This window comes from Globicephala melas, chromosome 20 (genome assembly GCF_963455315.2).
Source record: "Globicephala melas chromosome 20, mGloMel1.2, whole genome shotgun sequence".
NCBI classification, from domain to species: Eukaryota; Metazoa; Chordata; class Mammalia; order Artiodactyla; family Delphinidae; genus Globicephala; species Globicephala melas.
In genome coordinates, this window is record NC_083333.1 from 35,790,104 (window position 1) to 35,817,208 (window position 27,105).

Consider the following 27,105-nt stretch of genomic DNA (forward strand, 5'->3'; position numbering starts at 1 on the left):
TGCATGTTTACAGTTCATTTATTTTTATAACTTTTTCATAGTCCATAATAATCCATCATGTGATTACGCCACATTTTTTTCTTCCAACCTCTAATCCTGTCACTGGACATGTGAGTTACTTCTTGTTTTCAGTTACTACAAAACAATTTGCCAGCAACATTCTCGCACATGTCTCCTTGGTATACATAAGTAACTTTATGTCTGTTGAATCTAATAATATCAGGCTTGTATACTGTATGTCTATTTTCACTTCATTTTTAGGAATTCATTTTTACTGTATTTTACGAAAGTATTATTGCCCCAACAAATTAAAAATCAAAACAAAACTGGTCCTCATTGAGAAATATTGCTCTAGGGAGTAAAATTTCTGGGCCAAGGATATGCAGATGTTCAGAGATATGCAAAAGTTCAAGGGGGTCCCAATGTCAAACTGCTTTCTAAAATAGTTGTACTGATTTGCACCCCTGTCAGCAGTGGATGGGAGCTTGCACACTGCCCCACATCTTCATCAACACTTAGTGTTCTCCTATTTTTAAATTTGTGCCAATTTTGGGGGCATGACATATTTTCATTCCTTTGTTGCTAATGAGGTTGAACATCTTTTTATATGTTTATGGGGCAATTGTGCTTCCTCTTCTGTGCTGTTCCTGTTTGTTTCCTTTGCCCTTTTCTTTTTTCATTTTCTTATCAACTCATACAGTTCTTTATATATTCTGAATATTAGTCCTGTGTCATTTAAATGTGTTGCAGAAATCATTCCCAGTATGTAACTCGTCTGAATTTCCTTGTGGTGTCTTTTAATAAGAGAAGGTCTTACTTTTTTTTCTCTATTTTTCCTTTTTTTGGCTAGCTCCTCTTCATTCCTTGCAGATCATGCCTATTTCCTGGTCACAGCCTCTGCATGGTCCCTGCTGAATTGATAAGCTCTGAGCAGAGCATGGACGGCCTCCTGCATCCAGCCTCGTCTCAGTCCCACTTTACACTCAGTAGTTTGTTCTGGAGCTCACATTTTCACCCCTGAGTCTGTCCTGGCTGCAAAGACTTCCCTTCATCTGCTCGTAGAACCCCATCACTCCTCAAATCCCAGCTCTGGCACAACCTCCCCTCCGCTCCTCTTCCCTTTCCCCTCCCTCTCCCTCTCTTCTCCTTCTCTCTCTCTTTTTTTCCCCACAGTCCAGAGGTCTTTACTTTTTTACAGCTATCAAGCCATGAATTCACAGGGAGTGCGTTCCAGCAGTGCAGGCTCCTCTCACTGGTTCTCACAAAGCGGGACTCTCTGGGTGGAGCAGGCTGGCGCTTCAGTTGAACCCAAGTAAATTTCTTCCTTCTTTTTCTGATCAGTCTCTTTCACATGTTTCAGGAAGCTGTCTCCGCTGGTGGAGTAATCCTAACTTAATTCTCTTGCCAAGAATCTTGCCCTTATCTTGTTTGTTTACAACAATGCCAGCCACATGCTGTGTGCACTGGAGACTCTTCCTGTTTTGCCATGGGGACACTGGTGGGGCGTTCCTTTTTAAACGGTGCCCCTTCCCTTCATGTCTACAACATCACCTTTCTTGTAGATTCATGTGAATGTGGCCAAAGGAACAGCTCCTTGTTTTCTGAAAGGCCTGGAGAACATACAGTAAGTGCCTCTCCTCCCTGCTTTTGTGTTGGTCACTTTGTGAGTTACTGGAAAATGGTGGCTCGGGAGGAAAGGCACAACCTCCTCTTCACAGAAGCATTTCTTCCTTCCTTGTTCAGTGGGCCCCAAGCCTGGCTAAGCGTCAGATAACTGACAATACACAGGTTTTTGACTATTAAAATGGAATAAATTTTACTTTGCATAAGTACAATTTATTAAATAGATACATTATTATCAAACATGGGATTCGTGAACAGTGGGATGTTCGGAAGGGGAAGAGAGGTTAGGAAACGCTGGTCTCCTGCCAGTGATGGCCATGATATCCCTGACATCATCCTGCTTCCATCAGGACGTTTCCAGGGACAGGGAGCTCACCACTCTGGTGGGCCGGATTGTTCCAGCTGTTAGGAACTGCCTTCTTCTGTTGTGTCTCCTGCCTCACCATTTATACTTACTGTTCTTCACTCTGCTCTCTAGAGACACACTTCGTCTTTTCTCTCTTTGGCACGACCATCCTCCAACAGGAGAGGTCTGTCTGTCCAGGTCTCCTTTTCTCCAGGAGAAATCCATCACCTCCAGTGACTCCCAGGAAGAGAGGGTTTCCAGATCTCTCTGTACCGGCTCATCCTCCTGTGAATGGGTTGCAGCGCTTCCATATTCCGGGTAAACCGCACACCCGTGTTTGAGGAAGACCCCAGGGCTGGTCTAACCTCAGGGCTGGGGCAGAGGGGTCCTGATCCGGTTAACGTGAGTCTATTGGTGCAGCCCGAGGGCCGTGGCTGTTCTGGCAGCCTCATCGGCCCTGTGGCTCGTACGGAACCTGGGATTTGATGAAAACCCTTAGATGTTTTTTCATGTGAAAAACCACCAGTTTGTTTCTGTGCATCTGACTTCCCCCTTGTCTGAACGCAGAATATATGTAAAATTCAATCTTACTGCTTTTGACTCAGTAACCCTATCTTTTGAGAAATTTTTCTTACTTTCATGTCTCACTTTGTTCTTCCCCTCAGCTCCATGCAAGCACAGATTTAGTCAGCAAGATAGTGTTTTTTTTAAATTTTGGCATCCCCAGGACAGTGCCCTATGGCAACTAAGCATCCGTGGACTCTGTCTGCTCTGTGCTCTGCCTTTGGGATGTCAGGCCCCTGACCCCAGGAAGCAGGGGAAGGGGAGGTGCACCGCATCCCTCCAGGCCCAGGCTGAGGCCCAGCTCTGCCACAGCTGTGGGCGGTGACGGTCAGGTCTGTCTCCCAGGCCGGGAACATCTGAGTAATCTTTAACTCACACCTGTCCTGTCTCCTCTTGCCTAATCTTGCCTGGTCTTCATTAAAAATGTCTCCCTCTGGGGAGGGGGAAGGGTGGGCTGTGACGGGGTGAGAGGGTGGCATGGACATATATACACTACCAAACGTAAGATAGATAGCTGGTGGGAAGCAGCCGCATAGCACAGGGAGATCAACTCGGTGCTTTGTGACCACCTAGAGGGGTGGGATAGGGAGGGTGGGAGGGAGGGAGACGCAAGAAGGAACAGATATGGGAACATATGTATATGTATAGCTGATTCACTTTGTTATAGAGCAGAAACAAACACACCATTGTAAAGCAATTATACTCCAATAAAGATGTAAAAGAAAAAAAATATGTCTCCCTCCTTTTCTTTCATTCACTGGTTCCTCTGCACATTTCTCTTGAGACCATGGGGTGCAGGCACTGTGCTTGTGCTGAAGATGGTCTCACCAACACAGAATCCCTGGATGTTTTCTTTAGGGACTCTGGCGTGGCATGAGGGATCTTAGTTCTCCGACCAGGGATGGAAACTGCACACCCCTGTACTGGGAGCGCAGAGACTCCCTGGATTTTTTTTTTTTATAAATTTATTTATTTTTTGGCTGCGTTGGGTCTTCGTTGCTGCGTGTGGGCTTTCTCTAGTTGTGGCCAGCAGGGGCTACTCTTCATTGCGGTGCGCGGGCTTCTCATTGCGGTGGCTTCTCTCTGTTGCCAGCATGGGCTCTAGGCGCGCGGGCTTCAGTAGCTGTGGCATGTGGGCTCAGTAGTTGTGACGCACAGGCTGGAATCCGTGCCCCCTGCACTGGCGGGCGGATTCTTAACCACTGCGCCACCAGGGGAGCCCTCTCTGGATGTTTAACAGCAATTCCCAGAGTGGTGACAGGCCCTGTGCCCCTCTGGGGGGTGTTGCTTGGGCTGAGCCATGAAAGGAGGGGTAGGACTTGATCAGGTCAGTCGTTGGAGGACTCACAGTTGAAGCAGATGAAAGAGAAAGCAGTTTCCCCCCGTCAGCACACGGATGTGAGGGGGGTCTGGAGAGTAGGCTGCGGCTGCCAAGTCAAGGTAGGCAGTCAGACTTCCTCCTAAGGAAGGGCTCGCAGAGGGCAGTGCCAACGCCACAACTGCATTTCAGGGTGTTCAGTGAAGATAAGTGATTAGCAAACTCTGGAGGCCCAGAGGTGGCAGGAGAAGATAGGGCTCAGGGTCCCCCAGAGACTGAGGGAAGTGGTAGATTCAGGGTCTGCTGAGGGAGACAGGGGCCGAATGGATGAGGGCAGGGCGGGGAGGAGCTGAGGGGTGACGGTGCCTTGAAAGGCACGTTCCCAGGCAGCAGACATCCTAGAAGCAGGCTTCGGGGGTGGGGGGCAAGGAGATGAGGGCTTGGTTTTGGAGGGCACTGGTCCTTCGCTGGGAGGAGGTGGGTGACTGAGCAGCCAGCTCTTCTCACTGCTGCCACCACTGGGCATCCTCCAGTCTGCTCTCCCTCCTGCGGCCCCCAGACCCTCTGCCCCCTTTTCTCTGCCTGCCTCCTGCCACTGGACCAGGCATCCACCCCAGAGAACCTTCCAGGAGGTGTCGAGTCCCTTCCCGCTCCTGGGCTCAGTCACAGGCTCACCAAGTTTCCATCTCAGTCGGCGTTAGGTGTGTGTGGCAGCGGCAGGGAAGAGCTGCCCCAAGAGAGCCCAGGAGGGTTCAAAACCCTGCCCAGCACCCCGGAAGGCGGGCTCCGAGCCCAGGGCCTTCCACGAAGCCAGGCCTAGTATTTTCACCAACATTAACAATCCCTCCTATTCTCTGGGGGCTGTGTGATTGCTGGGGATGTGACAATGTATAATAATATCAGGCCATCTCTATGGAGCTGGGCATCTAAGCGCTTTACATATCTTAATTAATGTAAACCTCCCAGCAACCCTATGAGTTAGGTACTATGCGGTTCCCATTTTACGGAGGAGGAAACTAAGGCACAGAGAGGTTAGGAAGTTGACTAAGGTTGCACAAGAGGTGGAGCCCAAGTGCAAAGTCAGACAAGTGCCCCCACTGTGAGCTGCCCCACTGCTCACTCCTCCCCCGCCTTCCAGAATGCTCACTGCCTTGGTCTATTCTCACCGACGTGTCATGTTTCATATTCTTTACAGTCAGGATGTTCTTATCTTTAATCCCAAATCCTAAGCCCACTTCCTCAGGCTCTGCCCCTAGTGAGGTTATCTCTGTTCACGGTCCCTGTGAGAACGTGAATGTGAGAGCAGGATGACACCTTCCTCTTCCTAGCTCCTCCCCCTTCTCCAGTCCCACCACTGTCCCCGCCTTGGGACAGACCCTCATCATTTCTGCCAGCTCCCTCCGCCAGGCTCCCCCGTCTCTCTCTCTCTGGTCCATCCTTACAGCTGTGAGAATGAATGCTCGTCCCAAAGCACGGATCTGACCGCAGCATCTGTTCCCCGAGAGCCCCTCCTGGCTCCACATCAGCTGGGGGATAAAATCCAAACTCCCGAGTGCATAGTCCAAAGTCCTTCCTGGTGTGGCCCCTGCCTCCTCCAGGTCCGCAGCTCCTGCCCTGCCTCTACAGGCCCCTCTGTCAGCACTTCCCAGAGGCCAGTCCACTGGCTGGTCTGGCCTTTGATAAAGTGTTCGATAGTCAGCAATAAAGCAAGACAAACAAGAACAGTGAGATATATAAAATCGATCGGCATACATCAGCCAAATTGCTAGCTGCCCTTTCTTGGTCACAATATCTTTTATTCTAAGTATTCTATTTTTTTATAGTGAAAATACTTCTTTCATAAAATGGTGCTGAGAGAAAAATGATGGATTTTTTTCCCTTAATGTTCTTACTTGGCAAACTAAAAAATGTCTGCAACTCTAGTCAGATTCCTTTTTTATTCTGACAATTCAGGGGTTGATGGAAGCTTGCCCCACTGGCATGCCAAGCAGACCCTGATCTCTTAGGCTCCTGAGTCTTTCCTGCCATTCATTCCTTCCGTCTGCAATGCTCACCCCCTGACCCAGTGTTGGTCATCACCCACCGTGCCTCAGGCCTGACCTTCCTTCTCAAAAAGCATGTCTGCAGCACCATCATATTCACATTTCCAGAGCCTGGTGCAGGCCCAGCCACCCAGGTACTTGGAGGTTTGCTGAGAGCCTGACTAGAATGAATGAATTCCAGCCTTCTTTGCAGCAGGTTGTGTGTGTGGTGGTGAGGGGCAGTGGGTGGAGGTGTCCAGGCTTCCGCTGGCCTCAGCTGTCAGGCCGGGGCACGGCCAGCTCTCTCCTGCTCTGAAGGCCCGGTTGGGTGCCAGCGACTCTTCCCCAACCCCAGTGGGGCCCAGGTCAGAGCTCGGAATCTTAACAGGCCCTAAAGTGCTACCCGGCACCTGTGTGTATCTCACTCATTGTTCCCAGGGGGTCAGGAAACCAAGTGAAACCACCCTTGCCCTGAAATGCTAGAGATCATCATCTCCCTCCTGGAAGCCCAGGAAACGTCAGGTCAGCCGGGAAAACAGAGGTGGAGGGAAGGGGGAGAGACTGAGAGAGAAACTGAGAAAGAGAGAGACAGTCAGGGGAAACAAAACAAGGCCTGTTGTGGCAGCAGAGAGGGCAACGTGGGGGACCCAGAGAGAAGGGGGTCAGGAAGGACAGCTGTCATTGGAACGGTGGGCAGCGGAAGCCTGGAGCCGGGGGTCTGGACAGCCTCCTGCTGGGCTGGGGAGAGGCATCCTCCTGCTGCCCTCTAATACGGTCTCCGTCATAGGAGGCAAATGCACCTTTGGGGTCTGCCCCCACCTCTACATGTGCAGGGCCCAGCAAGGCCCTCTGAATGCCCAGGGCCCCTGAAAGGCCTGCAGCCCCCCTGCCATCTCCAGCAGCATCCTGGTCTCCACATCCCTTCCCTGGGACCCTTCAATAATCAAACTCCCTGGAAGGCATCAAGGATGGGTCAGAGGAGGGGCCCCTAAGGGAGAAAATGACATTTTGTCTTTTAGTTAACTCGGCGTAGTTTGCTTTGCTTTAGCAGGTACCACTTGAGAAGGCCATTTTTTTTTTGGCCGTGCCGCGCGGCATGCAGGATCTTAGTTCCCCATCCAGGGATCGAACCTGCGCCCCCTGCAATGGAAGCACGGAGTCTTAACCACTGGGCCGCCAGGGAAGTCCTGAGAGGGCCTTTTATGCAGACATCAAGAAGAAAGTCTGGGGACTTCCCTGGCGGCGCAGTGGTTAAGAATCCGCCTGCCAATGCAGGGGACACGGACTCAAGCCCTGGGCCGGGAAGATCCCACATGCCACAGAGCAACTAAGCCTGTGCGCCACACTACTGAGCCCACGTGCCACAACTACTGAAGCCCGCGTGCCTAGAGCCCGTGCTCCGCAACAAGAGAAGCCACCGCGATGAGAAGCCCGCGCACCACAACGAAGAGTAGCCCCCGCTCGCCGCAACTAGAGAAAGCCCGCATGCAGCAACGAAGCCCCAATGCAGCCAAAAATAAATAAATAAAATAAGATAAATTTATAAAAAAAAAAAAAAAGAGGATGAAAGTCTGTTGAGGAGATGGAGGCAGTGGCCTTCTGTGGCTGGGCAGAGGCCACCTCAGGTCACGCCCCTTGAGAGGGGGGTGGGTGGGTTGACCAATGTGCATAAGAGGAAGAAAGAACCTGAGCTGAGACCCTTTTGCCTTAGCAGACCTTCTCTGATGGCCAGCTAGCCAGGGAGGCGCTGGGGCTGCTGGGGAGAAACCTCTCCACAGAGGAACGTGGATGGGGCCGGGCTCCGCAGAGGACCCGGTCGGACTCAGTCATCTCGCGGGGTAGCTGGTGCTGTTCACTGCACCTGACGGCTGCTAACCTGGCCACCTGAGCGCTGCAGCGAGGCCATGGGGGGCGGGAAACGAGCACGGGGTCTCTAACGAGCTTAGAAGCTGGGCTCGCTGGCAATGGCACCATTGGTCTTGACTCTGTGGCCAGCTGAAGCCAGGACTGAGCCCTGGGCCAGAATAAGCTCTTGGAGGTGCCTGGGTTTATCCGATGAGGAGGGGCCTGTGGAAGGGGAGAAAAACTCCTCCAGATGGATGACAGCACTCAAAGTTACACCCGGTTGGACTTGACACTGCCTTCCAAGCTGTGAAGGTACCACCGACAACGGGATGTTGGGGTGGATGAAGACTCCAAGCAGTACCCTTGCCTTCCAACAGCCTTAGTCCGTGGAACCTGAGAGAGGGCACTTAGGGTCGTCATTTAGGGGCCCTGGAGCTCTGGGGTGAGCTACCCAGAGGCCTACCCAGAAGACCTGAGCTATCCATTGCTGCAGGAGCAGGAAGGCCTAGCTCTGACCCCTTGGATCCCTGCAAGAGCAGGAGGCATGACGGCCCCACAGGAGGCCATGAGGCAAGAGACTAGGGGACCAGCTGAGGGGCGTGGTTCTCCCTGGCACCAGCCCACCTCTTAGGGTCTCCCACTGGCTGGGAGGGATCAGAGGAGTGTGGCTTCTTGCGTGAGGGGAGTGCTGAGCTAAGGTCAGCGTACCTTCTAATCATCTGCTCTCAAATCAGGGACCAGATGGCCTGATAGGAGCACTCAGGCAGGAGGTGATGGCCAAGGTCAGGAGAAGTATAAAGGACGAGGGGAGGGGCAGAGCAGAGCGGGGCAAAGTGAGACCTCTGACTCAGGACAAGCAGGCTGCTGACTGGCTGTGACCTTGGGAGAGTCACCAGCCTTCGTGCCCTCACCAGGGACAGCGCCTGGCCTGGCCTCCCCTTCGTTCTGCTCCTCTGGGCTCAGCTGCATCCTGCTCTGGGGTCATCACAAAGCTACAGCTGGGAAGCGCTGCCTGAGCCTTTGCCCGTCTCCCGCCCGGGCGTCCTCGGGCCGCGGCTTTGTCACCCCACAGCTTCGGCTCAGGGTGGCCTCCACATCCGCAGCACACTCCTAGCATGAGGCGCGCGGCTGAGAAACGGGGGGTGTGGAGCCGGAGCTGGAGCAGCTTTAGGAGCCAAGATGAGCTCTCAGCTGTCACGGGCTCTGAACAAAGTGCAGGAGTCCTGGCCCTGCGCGGTTTATGGCTGTTAGTGGAGGCGATTAGATGGCTGTCAGCAGCAGCTCACGCCCTCCCCCTTCATGTCTCTGCTGACACCACCCCAAGCTTTAGCCAGTCCTCACCCCCGGCCTCACACCCTTGCCCTCCTGGGCCTTTCTTGCTCTCCACAACGCGTCTAGCACTCACACAGCAGGTCTTCAATGTTTCTTGACTGAGACTCAATGACTGATGGACTCGGAGAAGAGTGGGGAGGTGGGATTGAGGACACGACTGGGAAACACGCCTCCTCATGGTTTCTTGTCTGGAGGGGAGCGCTGGCCTGGGTGGATGTCATGCCAGGGCTGGGCTCCAATGCCTCCTTCTCGGGCCGTACCACCAGCCACAGGTAAACCTGGGCTGGACCAGGGGAGCCTGGTGGTGCCCTACTGACCGGGACTGATGTCTGGATTCTCCAGTGGGTGATAGACGTGGTCAGTGCTCAGACACAACCACAGCTACGTGCCTAGAGACACTTCTCCGACGCCCCAGGAGCCTCTGGTGGGGTCCCTGCTGCACACCTCACATCTTCAACCTCTGCCCTCTCTAACGACCCGTCTACATCCCTGCTCTCTTGTCTGCACAGGTGGCTGATTTCTCCTGTGTTGGGGGAAGAGGAGTGTTGGAGGACAGGGTGGAATGGAGATGGCCATGCACATTCCTGTCCTGGGACCTTTGTCCTTCTTCCCTCCTCTTTCATCGGCTGGAATTACCTTCCCCTGGACCTTCACGTGGCTGCACCCTCACTTCTCTCTCCTCAGACAGCCTTTACTAGCACCCCTCAACAACAGCCCTCCCTCCCGGGACACTCCATCCCCTTCCCCTGCTTAATTTTCTTTGCATCATCTGTTACTACATGCGATTAGGTTTGTGTGTTTGTGTGTGTTGTTTGTTTGTTTACCTTTTAATTATCTATCTCCCCCACTTCATGTAAGTTACATGAAAGCGGGGACCTTGTCTGTCTTATGGATTACTGTCTCTCCAGGGCCTGGAACAATGTCTGGCATAGGTAGATGCCCAATAGACCTTTGTTGAAAGGAAGAAAGGAAGGGAGGGAGGAAGGGAGGGAGGGAGGAAGGGAGGGAGGGAGGGAGGGAGGAAGGGAGGAAAAATGGACTTCCTCCTGATCCCTCCCTCCCCCAGGGGGCTGCACAGAGCTCCCTGAGAGGCTGGGAAAGCCCACCCCTTCCACTGCCACCCACTTCAGGTGCCCAGTGCTGTTTTGCCACCTCCTGCACTGGGCCAGTCCCCTGCACCACCCTGGCCGCTTATGCCTCCCACGTCTGTTCGCTCAGGGCCAGCAGCAGTGAAAGCTGGCCTGTTTCGTTCTCATCGCTTCTCCATCCAACCTGCAGTGTTCTCTTGGCTTGTGGACTCTTGTTTATCTAAGTCTTGTTTTCCCAGACTTGGACCAACTTTGTGGGTCAGCCGGGAACCCACAGCCTGTGACACCCCTCAGCCCCATCCCCACGCATGCTGGAGGTCGCAGGTGACTCACCGTCTTCACTGGGAGCTTTGTGGTCAGTCCCCCGCGTGCTGCCGCTCCCGCCACCATCGCTGCTGCTTCTGCTCGGGCTGCCGATGATTTTCTGCCCTCCTTTGCTGCCCCTGAGGCTGGAAGATAGGATTTTCCCCCTGAGTGATTATTGTTCCATTTTAAACTCATCAAAGTAGCCATGTACTTTCAGATTCAAATCAGTTTTCTTTTCCAGCAAGTTGGGGCAAGTCCCCCAGGAAGCGGACCTGACGATGCCACCCCCGCTGAAGGATGCTCTCACCCTCAGAATACAGGTTAGCAGATGTGTCCTTCGAGTATTTGCCACCCGAGTGGCCATGCCCACCTCCCAGAGCTGGCACAGGGTTTGGTTCAGGCGTATGGATTCCTGATTCCTAGTCCAGCAGTACTGGTTGGGCCTCCTCACCTGCCTTCCAGCCAACACTCCTGCTCTCACCCTGCTGTCCCTTTGCCAGGTTACCCCTGCTCGCCCTGCAGCTCTACGATTCTATGCCATGCCCCAGAAGCCTTCCCTGACCCTCACATCTGGGTTAGGCGCCCTTTCTATGCACTGTTAGGGCCTGAAGAGAACAGGGATGTGCCTGTCCTGTTCACTGTTATACCCAGTGTCACCCAGCGCCTGGCACACTGAAGGGACTAGATAAAAACTGTTGTAAAGAGTGAATGAATTGTGTGTGTTTGCATCTTACAGTGCGTTAGGACTGGGGAGCCCCATCTCCAATGCCTTTGGTATTCACTGCAGCCCAAGATTAAAGCCTCTGGCTAAAGTGTGTGCTGAACAGGAGTTAACTGGGTGTTTCCGCCTGCTGGGGTAGGGACGCTTTGCTGGGAGGGGCCGGAACTGCTGGGAGGCCCTCTGTCCTTCCCACACAGGAGCAAGGGTAGGATTGCCAGACAAAATACAGGGCGCCCCGTTAGATTTGAATTTTGGATAAACAGCAAATACATTTTTAGTATATTGCATGTCATACGTGGGACATACTTACGCCAAAAAAATATTAATTTCAGATGGAATGGGGCATCCTGGGGTATTTTCCTTCTTTTTAAGTCTGGGAACCCTAGCAAGGCAGACATGATGCGCCAGGTGCTAGGGGGTCTGAGGTCCTTCTACAAGGTACATTCTGTTCACTGTCTGGGTCCTTCCTGCTCTTTAAATGCTTTTGGGCAAAGAACAAGGTGAGCTCAAGACGTGGTTTCCCAGGGCTGTCACTCGCACACTTAATCCACTGTATCTCCCTGCATCTCAACCCCTGACCCAGGCTACTGGACTGGACGGTTAGGGAAGGTCTCTCTGAGGAGGGGATGTTTGAGCTGAGATTTGAAAGAATGAGCCAAGTGATGACTGGGGAAGAACGTTCCAAAGGAGAGTGGGTGTGAACTTGGTGAGTCTGAGGAACATAAAGGCTAGTGGAGTGGAGTGAGTGCAGGAAGGGAGGGGTTTACATGGAAGACCTTGGGCCACATCCGTGGTCTCCAGGAAGGGGACTTAAGGCTGCACTCCTTGCTGGTCACCGCCCCCAGCTGTAGGGTGGATGCTTCTCTGGCCTCCAAGGCTGAGTCTCAGCGGCAAAGATGGGGGAGGAAGGGAGTGAGTGTCTGCCGTCTGGGGTTAGGGATTCTGGCAGCAGCGGCAAAGCCACGGGGCCTGCTTCTTGACTGCAGTTTGGTGGGGTCTCCAGCTCTTAAAAATGGCATGGAGCCATGAGTGCTTAGAGCTAAGACCCCATGTGACTGGTCCCTGTGGAGAGCCACCTCCATGCCCTCCCGAGAGCACTGCTGGGAGCCAGGTGTGCGCTCCTTTTTCGGGGAAAATGCTGCAGCCCAGGGCCACAGGGCCACGGGGTGGGGAGGACGCAAAGGGCTCCATCTCACCGCAGCAGGAGTCTCTCTCCTGGCTTTGGAACGGGTTGAAAGCCCTACACCAGGAAACTCAAATCAGGTCCCCAGTGAGGCTCTGCTCCTTTGTGCAGCCCAGCCCACCCCAGTCCTCCTCAAATACGCAGGCCAAAGAACGGGAAATGGCTCCTTTCCAAGGACTCAACTCACAAGACACTTGTTGCCTGCTGTTTGCCTACCGGCCTGTGAAGGAAGCTGTTTCTTAATTTAAAATGTCCATTAACTCCCTCCAGCTGGAAAGCTACCCCAACAAAACTTCTGTTTGTGGCGGGTTTAAGCTTGGTCACTCTGAGGGCGGGGGCCCAGCTGGGTTTGCCCCATCGGAAGGTGTGCCCAGGGCAGTGGGCACCCTTAGGTGTCTTGCCTTGGCTTGAGAGTATGTTCTCTCTGTCAGGAGGTATTGGATCCCCAAGGCCCACCTTGGCCAGGGCCCTTGGGAAGCCCACAGTGCTGGGGCAGGGGGTGGGGGTGATGTCCCTTTGCCGAGGTTCTTTTATGTCTCCAGGGGAGGAAACCCCATTTCCCTACTACCACCAGGCCCTCGGTGAGTCCTGCCGACAGGAAAGAACCTTTTGTTCTGAGCTTGTAGGAAGTCTGAGCTGGACTTGTTATCTACCCACAGCACTTCCTGGATAGGGGCCTGGACGGGACTGCACTAGGGGCTGGCTCCCAGCCGTGGCCTTGGTTCCTTCCTCTCTTAGCGTCTGGGGCCGGGGAGGCTGCCCATGGCAAGGTCTAGGCCTTCACGAAAGGCTGGTGAGAACTGGTATTTATCTTTAGGCTGCTGGAGGGGGTGTGTGTGGGGTGGGCGCTATGGCCTGGCAAAGGTCCCTGGCTTGGGGAAAGGGGGCAAGAAACATCACCTAGTGCGCGCGCGCGCCGTGTGTGTGTGTGTGTGTGTGTGTGTGTGTGTGTGCGCGCGCGCGCTGCGGACCTGGAGAAGGGGTGAGCCCAGCCTCCCTGCAGAGTGACACCTCCACCATCGGCTGCAAGGAAGGGGTGAGTCCCTCAGGGCTGCAGGAGCGGCAAGGTAGGCCAAGGTCCGGCCACGCCTGACACCTAGTGGCCACCTGAGCCCGGGGCAGGGCGCGGGAAGAGCAGGGGGCCTGTTCTCCCGTTCTCCCGGCCAGCATCCCCCTTCCCTCTGCCCGGGGCCCGGCCCTGGCAGCCCCAGCAGCCCATTCCCCCTCAGCCTCGCCCTCGGCCTCCGAGTCAGGCCTGGACTTGGAGGCCTCCCACACCCACGGGTGGGTCGCAGAACCCCATACGCCCCCGAACGTGGCGGACCCGGGAAGCCAGGTCGTGAGGCCCGGATTCGAAGGTTACCCGCGCTCGGGTCCGGAGGCCGGGTCACGGTGGCCGCCGTTCTCGCGCCGCAGGCCCCAGCACGCGGGCGTCAAGGCTCGGGCCCGGAGGCTGGCGGGACCCTGTCCCTAGACCCGGGACCTTGGGGGGCCGGGCCCGGTCCCAGGTGCGCGGACCCGCCGGGGGCACTTCCGGTCCCCGCGCCCCCGCCCCCCGCCCGTCGCGTAGTCCGCCGGGCTGCCAACCCGCTGCAGCCGCCCGGTCGCCATGGAGACGCGGTAGCTCCGAAGTCCGCGCGGCTGGCCGAACCGGCAGAACAGCCCGGGCGTGGCGCGGGCAGCTCGCGGGCCAGTCGGCAGCCCGACGCTGCGCAGCGAGGACAAGGTCCGGGCTCGACGTCCAGCCAGGTAGGTGGCCGGGGCGGGTGGGGGAGAGTCGAGGCTCGGCGCGGAGTCGGGAGGGGCCCCGGGTGTGTGCGGGGGGACGGCGAGCTCAGGTGTGCTCGGCCTGGGACGGGACCGCGCCCGCGCCGGGACAGGCCGGGATCCCGGCGCCGCAGCCAGTCTTTCTCTTTCCCTCTCCTGCCTCCACACCTGACTCACCTCACCTGCTTCCCCCGGCTCGGGGCCACCGAGCAAGGCCCGAGGTTAGGAGCTCATCCCACTCCTGCCTGGAGCTGTCAGCCGTCGGCCCCGGGTCAGCCTCTGTGCCCAGTCTCCGCGGAAGTTAGCACGGAGCGGCAGGTGATCCCAAGTTTATGTACGGCGTAATGTTTTGCCCTACTCTAGAAACTAGGTGGCATAGAAGTGGATCAACCAGCATTTGCCACGACTGTTCTTTTGAAACCTGAGACCGAGCTGCCAAACTGCTTCGCTAGTGGAGCGGCCTCCCTCCCTCTGCCTCTTTCCTCTCGGCGTGAGATGTCTAGCTAGTAGAGCCCTTCCTTGTTCTTCTCCAACATCTCCAGCCTCTTGGGTGCAAGGAGTTTCCCGTTTGGGAAATCCTTACTCCTTGGGTTAGCCTTGGTAGCCCCTGAACTGTGGGTACAGGGGATGCAGAACTGAGCTGAGGAAGGGATCTGCTGCTGCCTTAGACACCTGGGAATGGTGGGGGGGTACCTCCCCTCTCTGTCTGCCCTTCCCCCCAGGGCACCACAGAGAGGAGGATCCAGGTGGACCCTGGAGTCCCAGACATGTCTTTAGGAGCTGGCACCCCTCCCAAGTCTTTCTCCCTTCTGGTCGCCCCTCTCCACTCTCACTCTACCTTGGCTTTGAGGATTTTCTAAGACTCATTAAATGAAGCTCTATCTTATCTGGATTCTGTTCCTTCGTTTTCTTTCTTTTTTTAATATAAATTCATTTATTTTATTTTTGGCTGTGTTGGGTCTTCGTTGCTGCGCGCAGTCTTTCTCTGGTTGCAGCGAGCGGGGGCTACTCTTCATGGCGGTGTGCAGGCTTCTCATTGCAGTGGCTTCTCTTGTGGTGGAGCACGGGCTCTAGGCACGTGGGCTAAGTAGCTGTGGCTCACGGGCTTAGTTGCTCCACAGCATGTCGGATCTTCCAGGACCAGGGCTCGAACCTGTGTGCCCTGCATTGGCAGGCGGATTCTTAACCACTGCTCCACCACGGAAGCCCAGTTCCTTCCTTTTCATAGCAAATGGAAAACAAAACAAACAACAACACCCTACAGAGCTGTGCTACCTTCTCATACATATCTTGATTTCTCCTGTGAAACTGGATTGAGGCAGAAAATACAGGCAACTTGTAAATGCCGAGGGGAGCCCCATACAGAGAAGGGCTGCTACAACCCCGCCCCCAGGGCAGGAGGAGCCTCCTGGACCTGAGTGGATGCCCTGCTTGTCCCACTTCTTTCCTGCCTGCGCCACCTTCCCTTGGCAGGCAGAGCTTGGGTGGCTTCTAATACAAAGGGGTTCACCAGCACTGGAAGAATTTGGTGGAGGAATTCACACCAGATCCAGGGGTTTCTGCCCAGTGGGGGATTCATGGTAGACAGAAGGCGGGGTATGGATTTATTAGAAGGGGTCGTGCTGTCTGCTGCCATCTGGCTCTCTGTGGCCCCAAACCTCATGTGTCAGCAGCTTCGGATGCATGACTCTTCCTAAGGTGCTATTAGGAACAGGTTTAGTTTTTGTTAGATTGCTATTTAACTGAATGAATACCTATGTGGCAGGCAGTGTGCTAGGCACTGGTACATATTTATCCTGTTTAATCTTTGCTACAGGCCAGTTAGGTGGCTCTCAACATCCCCCTACCTTATGGAAGAGGAAGCAGGCTCAGAGAGGGTGCTTGCCCGCCACCCCCCACCCCGGGCGCACACAGTCATGAACAGTGGGGCTGGCTTTGAAATCATATCCGTCTGACCAGGGCTGCATTGTGACTTTCCCCTTCCTCCATAAAAAAATAAAGAGAGGGCTTCCCTGGTGGCGCAGTGGTTGAGAGTCCACCTGCCGATGCAGGGGACACGGGTTCGTGCCCCGGTCCGGGAAGATCCCACATGCCGCGGAGCGGCTGGGCCCGTGAGCCATGGCTGCTGAGCCTGTGCGTCCAGAGCCTGTGCTCCGCAACGAGAGAGGCCACAACAGTGAGAGGCTCGCGTACCGCAAAAAAAAAAAAAATTAAAAAAAAAAGAATTATATTTTACAACCATATTGGTATAAAGATGAATATAATCCAGGCTGGATTAAAAATTAAAATATTTTTTTCAACCCTAGAAGTTTGTTTTTTCTTATGATTTTAACAGAAATCAAAACATTTTTTGTGAGTCCCCACAAGTACTGGGAGCCCCAACACTGAGTCCCTGGGCCCAGTGGAGAACTGGGCTCAGTGTCTGACTTCACGCTTTCTACCCAGGGGTTACTTGGGTGTGGGTAGTAAGAAAGTGCCCCACCTAACAGCTCAGCCCTCATTTTGCCTTTTCTTTGATCACATTCGAGGACATTCTAGGACAATTGAGTCATTTCTCCCCCTCACCCATCAAGAAAAGATCTAGCCCCCAACACAATCTTTTCTAACCCAATTAAAACCCTGCTTCGGATAAGGAGGCTGTGGTCAGGCCAGGCTCCCAGCTTCCAGGCTGTGGCACTTCTGCGGTGTCTGGTCCCCATAATGAGATTAGGCCTGGTGGCCTTTCAGTGAAAGCCGCTGGGCTCAGGGAGGGAGAGGGATGCTCGTAAGCACGTTCAAGCCCTGCGGCAGCTCCTGGCCCTGGTTGATCACATTAAGTGGAGTCTGGCTGCAGGTGTGTGTGGGAGGGGAGGGGTGACTGTCACAGCCCAAGGTCCCAAAAGCTGCCAGAGATCTGACATCCCCATCCTGTGCTCTGACAGGAAGGAGGGTGGCCGGGTAAGGATCCACAAGAGCTCGCCCTGGTTCTGAGACTCTGGTCTACTGGGCTGAGGAAGCCTTTGGGGGTGTAGATGGGCTGCTTCCAGACTGTTGACATTGCTGCCTGTACTGCTGCGCTGGGAACACAGGAGATCCCAAAGCAGCCAGTGTTCTGGTGTTCCACAGGAAAGGAGGAAAGGAGGCAAGGAGGAAGGAAAGGAGGAAGGAAAGGAGGAAGGAAAGGAGGGAGGGAGGGAGGGAGGGCAAGAGAATGTTCCCACTGTCTAGACTGGGAAATGAGGGAGCAGAATAAAAGATATTTGCTGGGCTTCCCTGGTGGCGCAGTGGTTGAGAGTCCGCCTGCTGATGCAGGGGACACAGGTTCGTGCCCCGGTCCGGGAAAATCCCACATGCCGCGGAGCGGCTGAGCCTGTGAGCCATGGCCGCTGAGCCTGCGTGTCCGGAGCCTGTGCTCCGCAACGGGAGAGGCCACAACAGTGAGAAGCCCGCGAACCGCACAAAAAAAAAAAAAAAAAAAAAAATCTGCTTACTAGGGAGTGAATCTCAACTGATTTCAAGGTTTGCAAATGTGTTTGTGGGTGAGTCAGATTCCAACCAGAGTCCTTGAAATGTCTTCTTTGTATCCCCCATCATCGGAAGCAGCCCCTCTGTGTACAAAGGTACGTCGTCAATTATGTTGAACCGAATAAGCAATAGGGCAACGGCATTGCTGAAGGGGTCTTTCATCTTCTGTGAAGCACAGAACCACTTGAGGCTTTGTCTTTTCTGTAAATCTGGATTTTTCACTTAGATCTTATTGGCTGTGATGTCACCTATGGGGAAGCTACAGGCCTGCCCGAGGAGGACTGGTCTTTCTGTGTGCGTTTTCCTGTCATCCCTCATACCTGGATTTAGAATCACCTTCAAATTGGAAGGGGCCACAGGGGAGACTGCTTAGGCCTCCATGAGTCCAAAGGTCATTCTTTATCTCTGGCTTCCTCTGGGATGCCTAGTTACCAGGGCACAGGGACCAGGAGAGATGCCTTTGGAGCAGCTGGCATGAAGATCTTGCAGCTAGTTTGTCCCCATCACCTCTTCTCTCTAACCCACCTGTTTCCATCCTGCAGCCTTTTCTCCCAGGAGAGCCCATGGGGGACACCAATGCTTGATGCTATGGTGGGTGTAAACTGCCTTAGAAGCATGGTTCCCCAAGGGGTGGGGAGGGCCCAGGAGGACTGGCGTGTGAGGGGAGAGGCCTTCTTGGAACCCTGCCTCCAAGCAGATTCAGATCCTCTGAATACTGGCTGCAGTATGCAGGAAGTTTTCCTTTCTTCCCTAGTTACTGGCCTGAGAAAGTGCAGAGCCACACCCCGAGCAGGCAACCCCTGTAGGAAATTCAAAGGAGTGGCCGCCCCAGCGTGGTGAAGCCAGCGTGGACTGTGGTAAGTGCTCTGGGAGTTTAACTCATAGCCTGAGTCGTTACGGCCCTTTACTCTAGAATCGGCATGTGCTCTGCACCTTGTCTGCAAGGTCCTGGAAGGCGGGGCCACGGCTCATCTGTATCCAGCAGTGTCACCCCCATATCGCAGGCGCTTGATAAACAACTGAGTTGAGCACTTCTTTGCTGCGGCTGATTTGGGGCAAGTCATTTATCCTCTTTTGAGTCCCAATTTCCTCATCTGTCAAATTGGGGTAATACTCCTGTTATCACCATAGGTTATTGCGAAGATTGAACTGAGTACGGAGCGGGGCTCCCTACCCCTGAGGCTCGCAACTCCACCACCCTGGGGTGCAGACAGCACTAGGGTTTGGACTCTGAAGGGAATTCAGGTTGTGAGTTTTCAGTGAGGACATTAAAGCCATGTATTCAGTCACTGTGCTGTTCCCACGTGTTTTCTTTTCAACACCACCAAGCGAGTCTCCATTTCTCAGCAGATGCTCCTGGGTGTCCTACAATTTAACTCAACATTGACACTACCTCCCCGGAGACGGCGTCAGATCCCACAGGGCTCAGTCCCACAACACTGCCCCCACCCACTTCAGATGCTAATTGCAAGTCCAGGTTGTCACCTGTGCTGCTGAACAACCGGCTATAGATCAGAGCTTCCCACGGCCTTTTCCTCAGGTTCAATTAATTTGCTAGAGCAGCTCACAGAACCCAGAGAAACTTGCTAGATTGCTGGTTTGTTATAAAAGGATGTAACTCAGGGACAGCCAGATGAAGAGGTATGTAGGGCAAGGTCTGGAAGGGTCCGGAGCACAGGAGCCTCTGTCCCCGGGGAACTGGGGTGCATCACCCTCCCGGCATGTGGATGTGTTCACCAACCTGGGAGCTCTCCAAACCCCGTCCTTTAGGGGGTTTATGGAGGGCTCATTACACAGGCCCGATTGATTAAATCATTGGCCACTGGTGGCTGCACTCAGTCTCCAGCCCTTCTCCCTCCCTGGAGGTCAAGGGTGGGACTGAACGTTCCAACCCTCCAGTCACGTGGTTGGTTCCCCTGGTAACCAGCCCCACCCTCAGGTTTCCGAGGGGCTTCAGTAACAAGATGTAATATTAACATAACAAAAGAAACGATTGCTTTGTCACCTGGAAAATTCCTAGCGTTTTACAGGCTCAGTCCCATATATTTCTTATTAACATCACACTATCATGGCTGTGAAGAGAAGTCTGATTTCTGCCCGACTCACGAGGAGGTTGGCTGGGGGTGGGGGGGCATCTGGCTCTGGCATGCGTCACCACAGAGCGGCTCGGGACCCAGGAGTGGCAGTCTTTGCAGCCCTGAGCTCCCCCTCTGTACTCAGTGGCTACTCGGCGGGGACGCTGTGGCAGGTCTGCCGGGGCAGAGCACGTTCCTTCCAGTCTTCCTAATTCAGAGCTAATCGGATTCTGACTGCGCCCCAGGCTCTCGGGGAGGAATCTAATAAAGCAGAGGAGGACAGCATTTCTCAGTTCAGTACACTCTTCCTGTCAGAGTCGGCCCAAGGATGAGATTCCCGAGGGGGAGGTAGATGCGTTCCCCGCCTTCTGGGAGCTCACAGGGCCCTGCAGCAGAGAGGCTCACAGGGCTTAACGTGAGGCAGGACACCGAGGGTAAGTAAGCGCCAGGCCAGCCTTGGGAACAGAGAGGAGGGGGACAGAGTGGTGAACAAAAGGCCCATTTCAGGTCGTGGAGCAAATCGACAGAGGCGGAAGAGGAGGAGCCGAGGTGTGAGGTGGAGGGGATAACAACAGGCCGTGCTGCCAGAGCTGGGGAACTGGGAGCATCTCTTCCGAGTGGACGTGGTAGGAGAACAGTGGGGGCTGCCGGTGGGCTCTGGGTTAGGGTCAGTTATGGAGCTGGCATTTGCCCACCACACGCTGGTGGCTCTTTGTGCCTGGTGGGGCAACATGACTGGGATCTGGCTTTGTCCCTGTCGGTCAGGCAGATTGAGGAGGGTAGGGAGACGGGGGCAGAAGCTCCAGGCCCCGCTGGGTGGTGGAAATGAAGATGGCCAAGAGGGAAGCGATGGCGAGATGTGGGGGAGAAGCAGGAGGACTCGGCACTGGGACTCGAAGGGCGACCTGGGAGGTCAGGGGAGGAGTGTAACTTTGGATGTGCTGAGTTTGAAGTGTTGGAGGGATGTCCAGGTAGAGATGTTAGTGGACAGTTAGAAATGGGGTTTAAATTTGGGGGAGAGGACAGACTGGCACTAGATTTAGAAGTCATCAGTGTAGAGGTGACAGATAAGCACGAGGGCAAGCGTTCCAGAAATATGGCTTCACTGTTGCCCACGGCTTCTGGAAACAGGTGTTCCCACCTGCCTTGGGAGTGTTTTCTGGAAGATGATTTGACAGAATGTATCCAAAACCTAAAAAAGAACCTAGCCCTTGCTCAGGATTCTATTTCTTCATTTAGGAATTAGACGAGTGTTGTACAAAAATGATCACAGTGTTGTTTATTTAGTGAAAGCTGGCTAAATATTTAACAACAGGAGATTAGGGGATTGGTTAAAATATGAAATAGCCTGTCATGTACTGACATGAAAAGATGTGCATGATCTATAATGAAGTGAAAAAAGCAAGTTAGAAATTGGTATGGTCACGTTTCTATGAAAGAAGGTACATGTATTTCCAGAAGAAAAGGATATAAATCAAAATGTTGATTACTTGTAATTTTTCTCTTTTTTTGCTTATCTGTATTTTACTGCAGGGAGGTGTGTTACACGGCCTGCCCCCCTTTTTAAAAAATGATGGAATTGCCAACAGTTGTCAAAGGTGGCAGAGAGAACTGGGGGTAAAGACAGCCCAGTCCCCAGGAGGACAAGGCCAGGCCAGCTGGAAACTAGTTCTTGAGCAGCACAGGGTACAGGGTGTGTGCTCGCTTTTAGGGGGGACCCCAAAATTTGTTAGTTAAACATCTCTGCTCAGCTGCTGTTCTCTGCTGGTAATGAAGGAGAAGGAGGGTGTCTCCAGAGCTGCTGGGAGAGGCTGGGGCAGTGGGAGAGGCAAGATGGGATGCAGTGCTCGGCCCTCTGGGAGCTGCAGCAGCGTCTTTCTGTGGCCCCAGGCCGCCAGCACCGAGGCCCAGCAAATGGACACCATACTTGTTCATCAACCGCCTCCTCTCCTCCCATCTTCCAGTGCCTCTCCCGCCTGGGTGTGGGGAGAACCAGCAGGTTCAGAGGGAAGAGCCGGCACACAGGCCACCCTGAGCCCGGGCGAGGCTGTGGAGACACTGGGGACTGGGCAGAGGAGCCAGGAAATGCCTCCCACTGGCCCTGAGCCTCGCTTCCCCAAACCCCATTGAGCCCCCGGTTCCCTGTCTGCAAAACGGGAGCAGTGACACACCTTTTCTCACAGGATCCCTGTGTGCTAAGTGACCCCAGGAGTTCTCACCTTGTAGATCTCAGTTCAGGAAGCCTGGCCTGAGGGAGGGGCGCAGGCCCACGCCCCAGGTGTGGAGGGGAAGACGAGGCAGGAAGGGAAACGGGCAGCTCGGAGGCTCCTGTCGCCTGGTCCTTTCTACTGAAGCGGCTCAGAGAACATTCCTTCTACCGGCAGCTGCCCTGCAGCTCTCTGTGGGCAGGACTTCTTTCATCTCCAGCTGGGAGCTGAAAAAGCAGGCACGGGGGAGTCAGGTTCCTCATTTCTCACCCTAGATGTCCTTTATGATTCATCTGGAGGAAAAATTCCAGCACCTTCAAGGAATTTGCTCACTTCTCTGTTTCACCTGTGAACCCCACCTGAGAAAACCCAGGGCCTCCTGAAACAGAAAGTAAAGCACTGGCACTGGGCCCTCCTGCTCCGGCCAGAGCTTGGAGGACTTTGACTTGCTCCCTCGTTGCAGGTGGAAGTGCAGCCAGGTGTGGGTCAGTCTCTGCAGGAAGGCGCCCCACCCCCGCCGGGTGCTCCGGGAGCACTCTCACGGAGGCCTGGGGTTGTGGGCCGAGGGAGGAGGCAGAGGTGGGCAAGGGAGGCCTGCGATGTCTTTTTGGAGGCTGTGGGCCGCTCCTCTAAGCTCCACCATCTTCCCTGCAGCAGTCGCCTCGGCATAGAGCCGCCTCAGCATGGACAGCCCTGCCCGCCCAGCACCTGCCCCTGCGGCCCTGCTTTACTATGTGGCCTTCTCCCAGCTGCTGGGCCTGGCCGTGGTGGCCATGACTGGCACCTGGCTCGGTGTGTACCGAGGAGGCATCGCCTGGGAGAGCGCCCTGCAGTTCAACGTGCATCCTCTCTGCATGGTCATAGGCCTGGTCTTCTTGCAGGGAGATGGTGAGTCCCTGGGCGATGCCACCTGAGAGAGGAGATGTGCAGGGACCCCTTCACACCTGAATCTGCCCAGTAAGAGAAGGAAGCTGGCCTGGACCTTGGGGACACTGGGAATCCAGATCCAGGGCCCCACGGCTGGTGGGTGGCAACTCCTTTCTGACTTATCCCAGAGCTTTCACCTCTTGCTTCAACAAGGAGCATCCGAAGGTGTGTGTGCTGCACACAGAGGCCCAGGGGCTGGGCTGTGAGCAAAGCCCATCTTCTGCAGAGGCGGCTTGAAATTGAGGGAGAGAAAGTGAGCGTGAGTGTGAGCGTGAGGGTATGTGCGTGTGTGTGTGTGTAGACGCTGGACTTGGAGGAGCTAGAGCTCCTCTCTCTGGGGTAGGATTCAGGCCGTGGCTGGCCCCCACCCTGCCTCAAGGCCAGGGGGCCTTGGCCTTCTCCTTTTGGTAACAAGCAAGCTGGATCTATGCATTCTTCCTAGATGTGGTCCTGGTGACAGCCACCTCCTCAGCAGCACACTCCTGAGAGGCATTCCGCAGGACCCCTGGCCCTGACTGCTTCAGCCCGAAGAGGGGGAGTTAGCTTGGGGCTGCAAAGTTCTTTGAGAACCTGGGGTTTCCCAACCAGGGAGCCTGCTGGCTAAGAGTAGTGAAAGGCTGATCTGGCTTCAGTGCTATACAACCTGAGGACCATCATAGCTAAGAGGTGAACTCAGAAGCCTGGTGGCACCTTGATGTGACTGCACGATGAGCCTAAAACAAAGCCTGGGATACAGGACAGCTAAGAAGGGGGTGGGTGGTGCGGGGGCATACGGATCCTTGTTTCCTCCCCCACTTCCTGTGGCTGGGGTACCTGGACAAGCCCTCCCCTCTCCAGCCGGGGGTGTCTCCTCGCTGCCCTGGCAGGAAGGCCTCGTGCTCGGCTTAGTGCCCTGACATTCCCTTTCTCACGGCCCACCAGCCCTGCTGGTTTACCGCGTCTTCAGGAATGAGGCCAAACGCACCACCAAAGTTCTGCACGGGCTGCTGCACGTCTTCGCCTTCGTCATCGCCCTGGTGGGTGAGTTCCAGGCACGGGCCCGCCCTCCTTCCCCCACCTCTGCTGACTTGGGGAAGGAGCTGCTTTACTGTCCAGTCCCCCCTCCCCACCCCTCCTCCCCCTTCCGGGCAGGGACACTGGTGCTGGCAGCTACCGAGCTGGGACTGGAGCCCAGAAGTCCCGGCGAGTTGGGTTTCCCTTGGGTCACCGCACCCCCTCCGTCGCCATCAGCCCAGTCCTCACGCGACTCCCTCCGGCTAGGCCTGGTGGCGGTGTTCGACTACCACAGGAAGGAAGGCTACGCCGACCTGTACAGCCTGCACAGCTGGTGTGGCATTCTGGTCTTCGTCCTCTTCTTTGTGCAGGTGAGTCCTTGCGGCTCCACGGCGCTGGGGAGGGGCGGAGAGCAGGGCCCAAACAGGGCCGGGGCCAGGTGTGCGCACAGGCGAAAGGCGCTCCAGCCCGCCGAGCGCTGCCTCCGACCGGCGTCCTTCCGGCGCCCTTCCGGCCGACAGGCACGTGGATTTGGTCCCAGGCCCCGCCTCGGGGCGCACAGTGTGGGGCTGAGACCGGCCTAGAGCGCCGGCCCACGTTCCCCACGTGCTCAGCGTTCCCGCTGCGTCTCCGGGCCGTAGGCCACCGCGCGGGGGTGGCGGGGCCTTTGGTCCTCGCGGGCGGCGGCCCACCTGGGGCGTCCTCGGGCTCCAGTCTCCAGCGCAGCTCAGCCTCCGGCAGCATCTCGCCTTTCCTCCCAGTGGCTCATGGGCTTTAGCTTCTTCCTGTTCCCCGGCGCGTCGTTTTCCCTGCGGAGCCGCTACCGGCCGCAGCACGTCTTCCTTGGCGGCGCCATCTTCCTCCTCTCGGTGGGCACCGCCCTGCTGGGCCTGAAGGAGGCGCTGCTGTTCAAGCTCGGGTGAGCGCCCCCTCCCGGCGGCTCTGTGTGGGGCCGCCGAACAGCGGCTTTTCTCCCAGTGGGGGTGGGGGTGGGGGTGGGGGTGGGGGGCCGGGGTTGGGCTTGGGATCGCATTGCATCTTGTGGGCCGGGGCGAATGGCACTCGGCCTAACGGCGACGCCTCGGGTGGCCTTGCCCTCCGCCCCAATCCCGCAGGACCAAGTACAGCAAGTTCGAGCCCGAGGGCGTCCTGGCCAACGTGCTGGGCCTGCTGCTGGCCGCCTTCGGCGCGGTCGTGCTCTACATCCTGACCCGCGCCGACTGGAAGCGGCCCCTCCAGGCGGAAGAGCAAGCGCTCTCCATGGACTTCAAGACGCTGACGGAGGGCGACAGCCCCAGCTCCCAGTGACGCGCGCCCCGTGCCATCCCGTCCTGTCCCCCGAGGCGGTCTCCGCCGTTTCGGGGCCCCGACAGGTGTCTGTCCCGCACCCGCCGAGGCTCCGGGGGTGGGGAGCGGGGGTGGGGCAGCCCTCCTCCCTGAGCGCTGATTTCCGGGGTTCAGGCCCCCTCCGCTTTCCCCTCCTCGCTGCTGCTGCTGCCGCCGCTGCCGTCGTGTTAATCCTGCACAGACCCCCGCCCCCCTTGCCTCTGCCACCCCCGCAGATGGAGCAGCTTTGGGTAGGGTTCTGGGCGGCTGGGCCTGGTCGCAGAAGCACAGATCCTTAAAGGGGTTGGAGAAGGGGAGGCGGCTCCCCGCTCGGGGCAGCGGGGGCCTGGGCTGTGTCCGCGGAGAAGGCGGGGCTCAGAGCCGGGCCCGGCGAGGCCAAGACTTGCTTTGTGTGACGCCGAACTCCAACCAGGAGTGTTGCGGGCCCAGCCTTTGGCAGCGGAGCAAGTGATATTATGTGTAAAATATTCTGGTGTCAGGGCAGGGTTCCCCAGGAGAGGGGAGGGACTGGCCCTTGGGAAGCTCTGGACGTGTGGCTTGGGCCCAGCTGCGCTCTGCAGCCTTCTCTTTCTTTAACCCCTTAGCCCCAGGGCGGCTTTCTTTGCCTTTGGGGCCCAGCAGCCCGAAGAAGAGACAGGAGGTGGGCCTCGGCGGGCGCTGCGGGCCGTATGGCGCCTGCAGGGGCTCCCCTCCCCGCGGGGGCCGGCCTCGCGAGCCAGCTGCCCACCCTCGGAGCTCACTCAGGCGCTGCTCTGACAAGAGGCCCAGGACACAAGCCTTTTTGCTTTAAGCAAAAAGCTGCCGCTGTTGCCCCCTTTCCCTTTCCATAGGGGGGGTAGGGGCTGCCTAATCAGGAGGAAAGCCTCATCCTCTCCTACCTGGGGCCCATCTTTGCAGGAAGTTGGGACCAAGTCAGAATCGGATTAATTCCCCCAACCCCATGAGTGTATAATGCTGTTAGCTGAGTCACCGTTTGGCTTCTGTCTAGAAATAACATGATTACAGCATCGATCTTGTGCTTCTTGGACTTGGTGAATGCTCTCTCCTTGTTTTCCTCGTTTTCTGGGCTTTGAGGAGCATGACACTGTTTGAGACAAGACACAGTTTACTTAAATGAAGACATTAATAGAATTTCCAAATCTGACTACTGTTTTTTTTTTTTTTAACGGCTGCCTTTCTCACACCTAAATGCTGCCTTCGAGAAAGGGAGCTTGTCTCCCCTATTGCCCAGATTTCTAGAACAGCTTTTGTGGTGGGTCCTGCCTCAGGCGATGCTGCTTCTCAGAGCCGGTGGCTGTGTTGGGCGCCTTACCAGCAGGGCTCCCTGCTCCCTTCCGTGGGCATTCCGGGCTCTGCTACAGCCCCAGCACCAGGGTGTCTCCGCACCCTGCTTATATCATACGCTCCGCAAGGGCACGAGCTCCGGCAACTCTTTGATCACCTGGTATGGTCATTGTTTACACGTGGGAAAACTCCACCTTAGACAAACTACAAGAGTACAGTTGTGTATCTCCGTTGCCAGAAAGGCACAGAGAGAAATGGAACCTTGGATTTGCAAGAAAAGTCTATAAACTGGCCTGTTTGCCAAAGCGTATGCTGGACGATTCATGAGCCAAAAAGCCTCCCCCCCACCCCCAAGCTGTTCTGTGGTGGTTTATTTTATTTTGCCTGTGGCCAGTCTTCTATGAAGTACAGTGTAGTGTTGGTACAACAGATGATTCAATAAATGTCTACAGCAGGTCTCTTGTCTGTTGTCTTCATTTACTGTGGCAATAAAAGGAGCCAGTGCTTTTAGCAGATGCATGAAGTTAGTCTACTAGGGTTGAAAGAATTTGCATATCCCCAGGCTGGGCACAGAAGGTAAAGTGATTAATGATATTTATGATGACACAGGCTCTGAAACAGCCCAGTGGCTGTCCTGACTCTGGACCCAGCGAG

General features: G+C 55.5%; 1 protein-coding gene and 1 long non-coding RNA gene across 17 annotated transcripts; one reads left to right on the forward strand and one right to left on the reverse strand.

Annotated features, from left to right (window-relative positions):
- LOC132594097 (uncharacterized) lies at positions 1–13,883 on the reverse strand. Its single transcript, XR_009560217.1, has 3 exons — positions 13,711–13,883; positions 10,471–10,586; positions 1–2,444 (listed from the first exon to the last, which is right to left on the reverse strand). It is a non-coding gene; the product is annotated as an uncharacterized lncRNA (long non-coding RNA).
- CYB561 (cytochrome b561) lies at positions 13,051–26,909 on the forward strand. Of its 16 annotated transcripts, none has more exons than XM_060290021.2 (10): positions 13,107–13,140; positions 13,351–14,096; positions 18,373–18,475; positions 20,201–20,319; positions 21,227–21,386; positions 22,555–22,788; positions 23,749–23,847; positions 24,088–24,191; positions 24,582–24,739; positions 24,936–26,909. In XM_060290021.2, the coding sequence occupies exons 6-10, from the start codon at positions 22,584–22,586 to the stop codon at positions 25,126–25,128; spliced, it is 759 nt and encodes a 252-aa protein (XP_060146004.1). In that variant the 5' UTR covers positions 13,107–13,140; positions 13,351–14,096; positions 18,373–18,475; positions 20,201–20,319; positions 21,227–21,386; positions 22,555–22,583; the 3' UTR covers positions 25,129–26,909. The 16 variants fall into 16 exon arrangements, with proteins under 16 accessions (XP_060146010.1, XP_060146013.1, XP_060146004.1 ...); XM_060290020.2 differs by lacking the exon at positions 13,107–13,140 and adding an exon at positions 18,161–18,209 and having other exon boundaries at positions 13,237–14,096; XM_060290023.2 differs by lacking the exons at positions 13,107–13,140; positions 13,351–14,096 and adding exons at positions 14,158–14,432; positions 18,161–18,209.
- The last annotated feature ends 196 nt before the right edge of the window (positions 26,910–27,105 follow it).

Excerpts from the sequence above, each read along its gene's own strand:
- CYB561 (XM_060290027.2), top strand. The coding sequence starts at position 22,584 with ATGGACAGCCCTGCCCGCCCAGCACCTGCCCCTGCGGCCCTGCTTTAC. Across the intron at positions 22,789-23,748 it reads GGTCTTCTTGCAGGGAGATG|CCCTGCTGGTTTACCGCGTC; the intron begins GTGAGTCCCTGG and ends ACGGCCCACCAG. Across the intron at positions 24,192-24,581 it reads TCGTCCTCTTCTTTGTGCAG|TGGCTCATGGGCTTTAGCTT; the intron begins GTGAGTCCTTGC and ends CTTTCCTCCCAG.